The sequence below is a fragment of the Artemia sp. Qi Xiang Cuo genome, chromosome 13, assembly GCF_049724085.1.
Source record: "Artemia sp. Qi Xiang Cuo chromosome 13, ASM4972408v1, whole genome shotgun sequence".
Lineage (NCBI taxonomy): Eukaryota > Metazoa > Arthropoda > Branchiopoda > Anostraca > Artemiidae > Artemia > Artemia sp. Qi Xiang Cuo.
The window spans coordinates 54277490-54291371 of record NC_142806.1 but is presented as its reverse complement, the minus strand read 5'-3'; the positions used below and the strand labels follow the sequence as shown (position 1 = coordinate 54291371).

Below are 13882 nucleotides of genomic sequence, written 5' to 3'. Positions count from 1 at the left end.
ATTCGGGAAAATTGATATCTTGGGATACTGTCAAACAGTTTGTGGTAACGAACTGTAAGAAAATAGCGACCCGGCACAATAGCAACCGAAACTCTAAAAAACGAATAACCGAGACATCAAAAGAATCAGATTTTTATGCTGATTTCAAATATATAAGTTTCATCAAGTTTAGTCTTACGCATCAAAAGTTACACGCCTGAGAAAATTTGCCTTATTTTTGAACAAAGGGGAAAACAAACCCTAAAACTAATAACACTTTAATGAAACTCGTACCATCAGATTCAGCGTATCAGAAAACCTTGCTATAGAAGTTTCAAGCTCCTATCTGCAAAAATGTGGAATTTTGTATTTTTTTTTTTGCCAGAAGAAAGATCACGGATGTGTTTTTTTTTCCAGGGGTGATCGTATCGATCCAGTAGTCCCAGAATATCGTGAGAGGGCTCATTCGAAAGGAAGTTAAAGCTGTGTCCAGAATTCGTCCGGATTTGGTTTCACCGTCCTGAACTTAGCGGGCTGTCGCGTGGAGAGTGAAAGAGTGAGAAAAATTAGGGGTTGAAGAAGAAAAATGTTTTAATTTAACAGCTTTAAAGTCTGAACGAAATACGTCTACACTTAGTTTCAAAATCAAATATTTAAATTCGGAAAAATTAGTATCTTGGGATATTGTCAAACAGTTCGTCGTAACGAACTGTAAGAAAGTAGCGACCCGGCTCAATAGTAACCGAAACTCTAATAACGAATAACCGAGACATCAAAAGAATCAAATTTTTATGCTGATTTCAAATATATATGTTTCATCAAGTTTAGTCTTACCCATCAAAAGTTACACGCCTGAAAAAATTTGCCTTATTTTCAAAAAGGGAGAAACAACCCCTAAAAGTAATATCAGTTTAATGAAACTGACACCATCAGATTCAGCGTATCAGAAAACCCTACTATAGAAATTTCAAGCTCCGATCTGCAAAAATGTGGAATTTTGTATTTTTTGCCAGAAGAAAGATCAAGGATGCGTTTTTTTTTCAGGGGTGATCGTATCGATCTGGTAGTCCTAAAATATCGTAAGAGGGCTCATTCGAGCCCTCTTGCTGCTTCTAGCTGCTTCCCTTGGTCAAGTTTGACAAAACTGATAGAAGAAATCCTATTTTTCTTTCCGGAATCTGGCTCCCATAGATCTGCTCTCTGTACGTTTAGAATGTGGTACTTTATTCGCAAATTGCTCAAACACCTTCAAAAACATAGTACAAAATAGAATAATTCTTACTGAAAATTCTACCCAGTCTTGAAGCCATCTACCGCTTTTCTACCGAAAATCGCCAAGGTCTTACAGATTGTTTGAAAAAAAGGTGGAAACACTGGATGACGTTTCAGATTCGACTTAAATTGAAAATGCTCTCTTATGAACTTTTTGGTGCCTATAAAAGTTGCTTGACTGAGAAAAACACTTTTTACACACATTATATTCAAACAGTTTCTCTCCTGTATGCAGTCTTTGGCGTGTATTTAAATAGGACGCTTGAGAAAATCTCTTTTGATACATATCATACTTAAATTTCTTACCTGTATGAACTGTTTGATGCTTACCCAAAGAACCTGAATCACAATATCTCTTCTCACATACATCACATTTATAAAGTTTCTCACCTGTATGCAGTCTTTGATGTCTATTTAAGGAATATTTCGAGAAAAAACTGTTCTGACACACATCACATTTATACGGTTTTTTTCCTGTATGAACTATTTGATGGCTTTCCAATTGTGAATGGAAGTGAAATCTTTTATTGCATATATTGCACTCATAGTATTTTCTCCACTGTTTCCTACTCAAGCCAATATTAGAATTTGAAGCTTTATCAGGTGTGTTGGTATTACTTGATGAAGTATCTGCAATTCCTACAATAAAAAAGGGGGAATAGAAAGTACCTAAAACGCTATAATAGGACTTCATCAATCATATATCCCTAAGTAATCACAAAAAAATCAGACAAAAAATATAAAAAATCAAATCAGACGAGAGGCTTGAACAGATTCAAGTTTATTGATATAAGCGTTATAAAGATAAAACTATTCAAAGTTTTATTTACAGATTTTGTGATTTAAATAGCCAAATTCCCTCTTTTAAGAAACAGAAAATAAGAGAAACTTGTGCTTGCAATTAATTAAACTTTAGGTTAAACGCAGATCTAAGGATATAAGGGTTTGTCTTTATTTGATGATACTTTGAGCAAAAAACCAAGGCAAAACTAAAAAAAAATGTGGCTTGGAAAACATAACCTCCTTTCTTACATAATCCTATTTAAAAGAGCTAGTACACTAGTATAAACTCTGAATTCCTTTATTACTTATTTTTTTTTTTGCTTTCCCACCGTAATTAATTTTTTGAACAGTTATTTCATGAAAGCAGACGTTTTACGTAAGTTGTGCACCAACTCCCTGGGATCCAAAAGGATTGATGAAAATAATATGTTTTTGAGAATAATAACAAAATCAACAATGCATGTCATAGTTCACGGATCAACTCACCGATCACCGATTATCATGGCTCATGAGTTGATTTTCTAATTTACTCAATTTTCACATATTATTTTGGCTTTCGCCCGTTGAAAAAAAAAAAACTGTTTCAGATATCAAGACTGTAGAAAGCAGTTGGGACTTCATTATATTATATGTATAAATAAAAATAACTGATGAGCCAATCATCAGTGGAAACAAAGAAATGGCGATCAGCAGTCAGAACACGTGATTTTTAAAGCTTGTAAATTATTTGAAGCAGTTGGAACTTGATTATATCATACATAGAAATAGTAACCGATCAGTAGCAGGTAAAAATTACTTACAAAGCTCATAAATACTTAGATACAATTGGAACTTAATTATATAATATGTAGAAATTTGAAAACCAATCAACAGCCACAAACCATGATTTTTCAAAGCTCACAAGCCGTTGAAGCAGTTGGAACTTGATTATCTTATATATAGGTCTCCGGCTACTCGGCAGGCTTTTATACACGGCCACGGCTACCCGGAACGCTTTTACAAATTGATTCTCATTGTCGCTTATCTTCTAGCCAACGCGTTGTCCCAGTGAATCAGCAGGTTGATTTACATCATTCCCCACTTCTTGCATTTGCATGTAACCTTTGACATAGTTATTTGTGTCTTGCAATATTTCTTCAAAGCGATCCATTACTTTACGAGAAATCCAATAACTTGAAGGATGTGCAAGGCGTTCGTCAACAGCTTTATCGGGTGTAAAAATTCATTTGACTATATGAAGATGGTTCATAATCACCTTCAGGGATTTGTGATAGATGTGCCACTTAATTGGTGACAACTTTGTCCAGCTACAGTGAAGCTGAAAACATTACGCCTATTGATGGTTTGATCATCGGTTATGTTAAATGAAGCTCAAGCAACATATGAGTTCAAGGTTCGGATTCGTTTGTGGAACTCTTTAGAGCACAAATGATGTCCTATAAAAGGCCAAACCAAATCATTTGGAAATTGTGGAGGTGACAATACAATTCAAGTAAGCCAGCAGCAACCTCCGAATGAATCACCTTTGTTGACTATTCTTTTGTCAGGAAAATGTAGGACTCCACAGTAAATAAATACAAACCTGTAGGGTCCCAATAACTTTTAATTAACACTTTCATAGTTTACTGCATCTTTATTGCTTTGTTCTTCATATTTATTTTTGATTTGTTCTGATCCCCATTAAGGCATGTCTTGTAACCGCAATTTCTTTTGCTTAACTTTCGTTTTTGACTCTTCGTAATTTTCACTGCCACTTTTCTTTTAACCGCATATTTCTTTGTTCTTCATTATAGTTTATTATTACTTCAGATAATTTCTTTTCCAATGCCCGTCACCTTAGCTTCTCAGACTGGTCTTGTCACGTTTGATGGTCTTAGTTGTTCATTTTCACCCGTGAATTTAAATTTCTCAGGTCTTCTTCTTGATCTTGTCTCATTTGATAGTTCAGTTTGTTCATTTTGAGCAACTGACCACCCCCATGCCTTCTCAAGCCCAGATCATGATCTGCATTTTACTGAAAACATAATAGATTTCAAAATTTTTCACTTTTTGACTTTATTAAATAAAAATTATTGAAACCTTAAAGCACCAAGGACACCAAAATGAAAACATATTTAGCCCTCTTGATCTATCTATTCATACCTGACAATCCGGGTTTCCTACGAGTTTTCGTTTAGCTGCTATAAGTAATTTTAGTTAGAATCCATCCGCAAAACAGTGTTGCCAATGATAAAACAATAATAAACTGAGGAACTGAAAAAAAATTACTGGTAACTATTTCCTATGAATCCGACAGCGTTTTTCATTCCGAAAATATAATTTACAAAATATGTTGATTGCTATATATTAGTGAAAATGTATTTTGTGAATAAATATGGCCTCATCAAGTTCAGAAAGCGACTATTCTGATTTGTCAAAAAATAATGTTGATGATGACCAAGCACTAGATGGTACGCAAAATTCCATTTCAGGATAGGCTACTTGTTCCAGCCTCTTGTGACACCCAATGTAGCTTTTCTTGCTATCCCAGATCATAACACGATTCCTGAGGAGCCAAGAAAGTTCATTTGAAGATTCATCATCACGGTAAGCAATAGAATAAAAAATGCTTCATTTCATGAAGATCAGGCCTAGCTTACAGAAATGTAGGTAACCAAGGCCTATTTCACAATTTTGTTCATTAGCTTACAAAGGAAAGGCTATAGTTTTGGAACACCTTTGTCTTAGTTTTGTGACATCACCCTTTATAACGAAACACTATAAAATTCTTTAGACTAGGCTACTTCAAAAGAGGTATATTTTCTGATTAGCCTAACTGAATATTTGGGCTACAAAATAGACACATATTTAGTCAGAATGTCATTGTGAATCCAAATACAGCCAAATTTATCAAGACCCTCTCTCCTTCATAATGGGGAAACATATACCCTGAATTATAAATCAACGCCAAATTTTTGGTAAATAGCCTCAACTGGAGTTTTCAAAAAAAATTTAGCTTTTCAACAAAATTAAATAATGAATATTTTTCAGGCTTTCTTGTAACTCAATAATTGCTTAACAGGGACTATTCATTTTGAGCTCTGAAAGGGGCTAAAAGGCTCAAAACAGCCAATAGAAACCTAGCAGCCCTAAGCTCAAAAAATTTGTTTCTTTAAATAACTGACTGGGAGAAAAATTGGTCATTTGTGGCTGCCTTAGGCTATATATTTTCATATTAGTAGGGGGAGGCGTAAAATAAAGTGGTATCAACTTCAAAGTCTGTTAACTTCAATAATTCTATTTATTATGAAGTAACTAAGTAAGTCTTTTATTCAGGCTCCTCTCTAAGCAAAATATAACCCAGTTGTGCTGATGATTTGTATCTAGTAATTATGTCAATGGTTCCAATTTTCAAAATTTAGGGGGGAGAGCAAAAATAACCAGTTAGCCATGAAGGTATTTTTCAATGTCTAACCGAGGCAACTGCCCCCCCGCCCTCACCAAAGAGGCACCCCAGAATTATGTAGCCTAATGCTGAAATAGAATAAACACTGAACACTGGAAAGTACAAACAAGTGGTATTGTTATATTTTATGAACTTTTCCATTCAGAAGAGACATGACTCTAATGTTGTCCTTAATATAATTCCTGTTTTTATCCCATTGAAGTTTTTTTTTCATCACTTCAGAATAAAAGTCTGTCACAAGCCATTTTCACTACTGAATACCCGTAATTTTTAGAAATGCCTATAGGCTAACATATTCAGAAAATCCCATACATTAAGTTTAGGTTGATTGTTTGCCTGCAAATCCAGGCAACTTGTTGCTCATGTGTTAATCCTAAAACACAGTGGCCTTTGCCTGAGACTATGGCAGGTGGGCCTTATTAGGCTTATGTCACTTGTTCACCTGCAATATAACCTAACCCCCCTGAGACTCTAGGTGGGTGGGCCTATTTAGGCTTATGTACTTTGTTTGCCTTAAAGTCCAAGTGACTTGTTGGTCAACTAATTTTTAATTAATTTTGTAAGAATGTGACTGTCTTGGCTTATAAATTGGGTTGCCTGACTAAGACTTTAGTCCAGGATTGTCCATCTGAGACTGCAAGTCTGGGCAACCTGGTAGTCATATGTCAATCCTAACACTAGGTCAACTGCCTGATACTCTAGACAGGCAGGCCTACTGGGAAATTCCACTAAAATTACAATAGGCATGACCAGGATTTTTGGGTTAGCTCATAACAGACACTGTCTACCAAAGTTGCCTGAACTTGCAAATGAACAACCATCCTAAGCCAAATAGGTCTGCCCACCTAGAGTCTCAGGTTGGTTGAACAAGTTTTAAGATTGAAAAAAGAGTGATGTCCACTGTAGCCATTTCAATCTCCAAGAACCAGGCTGCCTATTTCTTCAAGTAGGTGTCTATGTTTATAATTCCAAAGTTGTTTTGTGTAGGAATACTTGTTTTGTTAATATATAACTAAAAGCATGTAGCAAAATAAAGAAAATTAATGAGATCAAAATTTATATTCCTCTAAATTTTTTTTGTTTAACAGTTTATATGCATGAAATTGTAGTATTATAAATAAAGGTGAACCAACTATTTATCTTTTTTGTTGCCTACAAGAATGTTCTTTGCCTAGTTTTTAGATTGATATATATATATTTTTTAACAACTTCTTCATACGATAAGCTCATTTACAAGTTTTTGGCCTATCTTGACATCCGTGGTCCTAAAAGTGAGATTGAATATGTCAAAGCTTAGAGCTTCATATCTTCTGTCTGTTTAAGAAACCAGATACATATTTGAAGCTTTGTTCATTTCAATCTCATGTTTAAGGGGTATTTTTCTTCATATGTCTAACTTGTTTGTTCTCTCCAACAATGTTTTTGTCTCATCTGTAAACTAAAACACATTTTTACCAATGACGATTAAAATCGTCATTGGTAAGAAATTCTTTGAGGCATCTGGCCCTACCTACAAAATGATCCCCCACCTATTAATCATAATTGCTAAAATGCACTTATACATAATCCGGGTTGCAGCGGTAGCTAGCAACCTAGTAAGAGACGATCACGTCCAATGTTAAGAAATATAAAAACCCATAGCTCCTAAAAAATGAGTCAGATCAAAACAAAAGTACACCATTAGAACCGCCTTGTCCGAAACCCCTGTATAGGAAAATTTCTGTCCCTTGGTTTGAACAGCAAGGGAAATATATTGGCTTGAAAATCAAGAAAAGTGGCAGCTACTACAACATTCTGCCTAAACGGCATATTTTTTCTTTTGGAACATCGTAGAGTTGTTAATTGGGTTGAAAATCTTTTGTAACTAGAATAAATTATTTCTAAAAGAGAATAAATTTTTCCACTAAGAACTGTATTTTTGATGTCTTTTCATACTGCAGTCTTTCAAAAATATTTGATTTTTGTACATTAATCATAATCGTATACCAGCGGTAAGATTTGAACCCACGCCTCCGAAGAGACTGATGGCTAAAACCAGCGCCTTGGACCACTCGGCCACGCTGCCTCTCATAACTATATATGTGAATCCGGGTTGCAGCAGTAGCTAGCAATTTAGTAAGAGACGATCAGTCCAATGCTAAGAAATATAAAAACCCAGAACTCCTAAAAATAGAGTCAGATCGAAACAAAAGTACATCACTAGAATCACCTTGTCTGAAACCCTACTAGATAAATAATGAGTGTCGTCATAGTTTTATTAGATTACATAAAGGACCGATATAGCTCATCATAAATGGTGTTTGTCAATTATTATATTAAAAGTATAATAAAGAACGATCTCTTGCCTATGCTAAATTTTATAGGCCACTTAACTATAGTATAGGCTGGTACAGTTATATTTAAAGTCAATATATTAAAAATTATAATAAAGATTACATAAAGGGTCAATGTGGTTCATTATAAATTATAAAAGGTTTAGAGCTTCTAATGTTCGAAGATTATAGAGTTAAAAATTTTCCCATACCGGGAATCGAACCCGGGCCTGCTAGATGAAAGCCAGCTATCCTAACCGCTAGACCATGTGGGAGTATAAAACCCATATGGGACTATAAATTATTTTTAAAACAGAATAAATTTTTCCACTAAAAACAGCATTTATGATGTCTTTTCATACTGCATTCTTTTCAAAGATATTTGATTTTGAAGCAATCAAACAGTTCATCGTAAAGTTATATTAAAACTTTAAATTCCATAGATAGCTTGGCACTGGAACATCGTAGAGAGTTGTTCAATAGCTCATTTTAAAGGAAATTAATGGGGTTAAAAACCTTTTGTAATTAAAATAAATTACTTTTAATATAGAATCATTTTTTTTATGAAAAAATGCATATTTCATGTTAAATTTTATATTAAGAGACGATCATTAGAAGGACAAACCATTGCATATATTGGACTTATTTAGCTTCCTGATTCTTTGAGAGTCGTCTCTTACTACTCCAAAGAAGAAAAAGCCGTGGGCTTTTTCCTGTTTGTAATCAGGGTTTACATAATATTTGCTAACAAGACCGGCAATTATTAGCAATAAAACTGTGAAAAAACCTTCCCCCGCCTGAACTAAATGTTTTCTTTTCAATTTTTATAATAGAGAAGGAACTCTTGCCTATACTAGATTAGATACTCAACTTAATTATAGATAAATATATAGTAATGATATAGTTTTACTGATAGCTGAATTAAAAATTAAAAGAAAATGACCGCGGCTGGATTTGAATCACCAACCTTTCGGTTATCAGCCGATCTTGCAAGCCACTTTGACTTAGACTATTTTTAACTCTTATCATTTAAGATCGATCAAATCCTTCTTAGCTGACCATCTCCACAGGACAGTTGTAACTTCTAATATACATATACCATTCATTTTACGGAGTCTAAGATGTAATAAAAATATGTGAAAATTATCCTTTACGATTTTGGAGCAATTGACTTTTTCTTTTCCTTTATTATTTAATAGAATAAACTATATAAGAAAACACATTTATTCTGTTAAAAAATTTCTAGACATTCCTCACGCAGTAACATCGGCAGGTTTCCTAAATTTAGTACGAAAAATCATGATGAAAAGTACATAGAAGTATAGTGGTCAACTTCTCAGGCAAACCACAATCCATATTAACCAAAAGTTGAAATACGCGCCTTAAAAAAATAACTTATAATTTGAAAAAAGATACTTTATTAATAAGAACCTACAGTAATGAAGTCAAGGTTATATTAAAATTTCGGTTTTAGAGTTTCTGTTACCACTGAGACGGGTCGCTCGACATCGGAGAATGCCTAAGGCTTTTTTAATATTATTATAATAAAGAACGACCTCTTGCCTACACTAAATTTTATAGGCCACTTAACTATAGTATAGGTCAGTTTATAGTAAAGAATGAACTTTTGACTGAATTTTCACATTAAAAGACGATCATTGGAATATCAAACCATTGCATACATTGGAATTAGCTAGCCACTTGACTGTCTGAGGTTCGTCTCTTACTATTTCAAAGAATTATATCATAAACCATACCAGTATAGGTAGATAAAGCATTAAAATAAATGTAAAATAAATTTTTTCTGTAATAACATAGGATGTATAACCCCAGTTCAACCTTATTCAGTCTTGGTTTAAATGGAAGGAGATAAGAGATTAATTCCTATAACCCCCTATATAACTATACCAGTGTGAAAGCCCGCGAGCAGTTATACAACTTAGGCATTGAAATTCATTCTTTCAGGCATGTGATAACCCAATCCCCAACACAATAACCACCAACCATCTTTTATAATAGCTATCATAATCATTTGTCACTGCACATTATTTCATGAAAGATTTGGTAAATAGACTTAGTTAAGACAATGATTAAGATAATAAATGCTTATGTTTAGTGATTCTCTTATCCAGACCAGACTACATTACTTTTCAGGTACAAATGCCCCACAGTGCAAATTTATGTTCTTTGCAACTGGGAAGATCAATATGTATTTTTCAATGGTCATAAATTGATCTGCTATCTCAGAATTGAATTTCAAAGGCAAACTTGGCAAAGTTATGAATGATTATTAGATTAAAAAAGACCATAAGAGCATCAACTGACATATTCCCCTTTATCCTAGCTGAATTATGTTGTAAACTGCAAATTTACCAAATATTGTTTTATGTTAGAGAACATTGGTATCCTTAAGCATGATTTCTGATTTAACTAGAGTTTAGTCAATGCTTGTTTAACCAGAGTTCAGAGAAAGATTTCAATGGGTCTGAACACTGAGTTTAAGTATACATATTAGACAACCTATTTATTTATCATACCAGAAATCAGCATTCCCATTGAGCCAGAAATTGACTTCTATTAGCAAGGCAACCTTATTCAGGCTTAGTTTAAACGAAGGGAGATGAGAGATTAACCCCCCCCCCCCCCATGTATACATACTCTTATTTATACTTTTGTGAAGGCCCACGGACATTTGGACAATTTAGACATTGAAACACATTCTTTCAGGCTTGTGACACCCTTCCCCTCTACACAATACATCCCAACCATATTTTATAATAGCTGATGCATAATCATTTGTCACTGTACAGAATTTCACGAAAAATTTTGGAAATCAACTTAGTAAAGATAATAACTGCCTATGTTTAGTGTTTCTCTAATATGGGCAAAAATAAATTGCTTTTTAAGTAGCCTACAAATACCCCACAGCACAGCTTTACATTCGTTACAACTGAGAAGATCAATATGCATTCAAAGCTCATAAATTGATGTGCTTTCTCAAAATTAACAACTAATGGCAAACCTGGCCCTCATTGGGAAACAATCCCAGTTTGGTGGTTGCACAATCTTTTTAATCACTAAAAAAACCATTAAAAATCCAATTTCCATTCAAATGATCCCTAAACCAATTTCAAGAACCACTAGTCTGATGCAATAACTTATTGGGAAACAAAAGAAAACACAAAAAAACATGCATCCATAATCTTTCTTCTGGAAAAAAAATTGAAAGAGAAGCTTGAAATGTCTATCTTAAGGCTCTCTGATATGCTAATCTGAGGGTGTGATTTTCATTAATATTGCATGACTTCATGTGGGTATTTGTTTTTCTTGGAAAATCAGTCAAATTTTCCAAACTTATAGCTTTTTCATCCATTAAACTTGATGAATTTTATATGCCCTATATATATTTCTTAATCAGCATTTAAAGACAATTTCTTATGTATTAGTTCTATTGAAAATTCTTTCTTAGTGTTTTAAAAGTTTCTAACTCCTTACTTATAGTTTTCTACTAAGAACTGCTTGATGTAAAATAATATTTACAGAGCATCAACTTAAGAGTTCTTATGCTAATTCAAACTACCTTCTGTCACAAGAGTTAGCTGGATACTGAAATTTCTGCCTTCTTTCTTTATTGTGAGGTAAACTTGTTCATTGTCAAAACAAGTAGAAATCTCTTCTGAAACGGGCAAGAATGATATACCATCTACTCCTCAAGTTGAATCAGAGCTATTCATAGGGTTAGGCGCGCCTAGGGAAAATATATTTACATTACACCCCTCCTGACTCAAATATAAGCAAAGACAGTTAAATCAAAGTGAAAATTTTGATCAAAACAGGAAACCCCTCCTTGCCACCTAAAACAGTCAACATAGTCCCTTGCCACTCAAAGCAGTGGCCCTGGTTGCCCTGTTCCCTCTGAACAGCTCTTAATGTAATTTGTAACGGCAAGACAGTAATTGATGCTGTTTGTCAAAGTAATTTGTATTTCTAATATAAAAAAAGGATAAAAGGTATATGCTACTATTATATAATTACTATGAGGTAGATTTATATCGAAATGTTCAAGCAAATCACACAGCCTACCTTACCTTACCTTACCTTAGCCTACATAAGGTATCAGTGTAAGTCCTTAAATCTGCAAAACTACTTATAGGGTATCCTACATATTAATACTTTCTTTTAGAGTCATTAATGTTTACCTTTAAACTGCTTCATGGTTAAAAGATGTAAGAGTGCCAAAAATCCTAGTAACATCAAGACTAGGCCTAGCCTAACCAAACTATTTTCAAGAAGCCTCCCTTACAAGTATTTTTCAAAGAAAAGAGCTTTGCTGAACTAGGTCTCGATTTCTGTTTTACCAGAACATACAAGAAAACAACATTTTCTAAGGTTATATACTGATTTTTTTTTTTTTTTTGATCATTTTTTGCTGTTTATCAACACATGTCCTCTATTTTTGAAATTGGCTACGAACTTTCCTGATGGAATACAGTAAGTAAACTGGCGATCTTTCTCCTTAAAAAATGAACTATCGAATTTTCACACTAATTTAAGACGTATATGGCCGTGTATGTTTCCACTTGACCAATTTAATGAATTAGTTTTCATTTTAGGTGTCCTTGGTACTTTAAGGAATAAATATCAGTGTGTGTATATTAAACTGACAAACCATGGTCATTGGCTTTTTTCAGGAAAGTGCAAATTATGTTCTGGCCTTGAGCAGGCATGGGGATTACTAGCGCTACTTTTTTTCCTAGTTTTGAGTTTGACTCGGTTATTTATTGTAATTTCTGTTCGTTTGGGATTTGATTTATTTATTTATTGTGATTTGTGGTAGTTTTACGCTTGGAAGATTTTCTTTTTCTTTATTTCTGCCCATTTTTGGTTTATGTAGCTCTTTACTTTTCTTTGAAAAGCTAGTTTTGTGGAATTTTTTTTTTAATCAATCTGTCTGTTCTTATTCACATAAACGTTTTTAAGAAACAAATTTATATCTTTTCGTTTTTTTATGAGAATCCATAGTTTGGCTTACTATTGGAGAAACTTTTTAATACTGACAACAATTTTTAATACTGACAAAAATAGGATTGTTTAATTTGATATCGATAAGAAAACAATTTATAAGATAAAAAACAAAATAAATAAATTTCTTAATGATAAAAATATAAAAAAAATAATACATTTTGAGGCAAATATTTATCATCTGTTTAATTTCATTAATGAGCATATGCCTCAATTTTACATTAGGCTAGTCTAGAGTTTCTATTTTTCATTTTGAGCTCTCCAAAATTTCATGCATGACTTTCTTCGTGAAGATATAAGTTCAACTGACCTCATTCCACAAAAATTAGGGAAAAAATTGAAAAAACAAAAAACTTTTGACTTTTAACTCAACAAAACTTAGTTTTGTATTTTTATTTAAGTCTAGGGCTTTCAGTAAAATTAATACTCTACACTATAAAATATAATATGTAAGAAAATCATTAAGAGTATATTATAAAATATAGTAAAACATCTGGTAGGCAGTAGAGACCAGTCTGTACTTTTTTCCAAATCATAATCTATCATCGTGAAATCAGATGATAATAAACAAGTTCAAGTCTTGATTTATAGAAAAGTGTAAATACTATAGTTTTCAGTTTTATTTTCTAGTCATTAGAAAACAATCTTTACCAAAACCCTTTCAAGTGAGGATTTGAATCGTTCCTCCTATCCCAAAAAAACGGTTTAGCGTTTAGAACAATGAAAAGCCAAGATAAAAACTCCGTCTTCAGATTTGTGAAACTTCATGATATCGTCTACTTATCCGTCCCGTTTTTTTTTCAAATAGCCCATAATCGAAAATTTGGATTATAGAAAAAAAAATATTTGAAATATACCTTGACAGTCAAAAGCTATGGCACCTGATTCTTGGGTGTCAGGTTGATGTTTACAAGGTCCTGAAAAGCCAGGAAAATTACCCAAAGGAACATCTTCATGTTTAGGAAACAAAAGAAGGTTTGGAACACCAAAGACTTCCTGATTGTGACTTGGTAAAGCATCTTCAACTTCTAAAACAAAATATAAAAAAATTGACATAAAAAAAATCCAG

The 13882-nt window shown here is 33.3% G+C and overlaps 1 protein-coding gene across 2 annotated transcripts in view; it reads right to left on the bottom strand.

The window, feature by feature from the left end:
- The window catches only part of LOC148945432 (uncharacterized), a 39981-nt gene that overhangs the window by 4717 nt on the left and 21382 nt on the right, over window positions 1-13882 (bottom strand). Inside the window, exons 5-6 of one of the 2 annotated variants that reach the window (XM_089098778.1) lie at window positions 13671-13841; window positions 1558-1890 (exon numbers count right to left, since the gene is read on the bottom strand). In XM_089098778.1, the coding sequence (XP_088954904.1) occupies window positions 1558-1890; window positions 13671-13841 (504 nt within the window). The remainder of the gene's footprint in view (window positions 1-1557; window positions 1891-13670; window positions 13842-13882) is intronic. The other variant, XM_089098777.1, reaches the window with a different exon arrangement.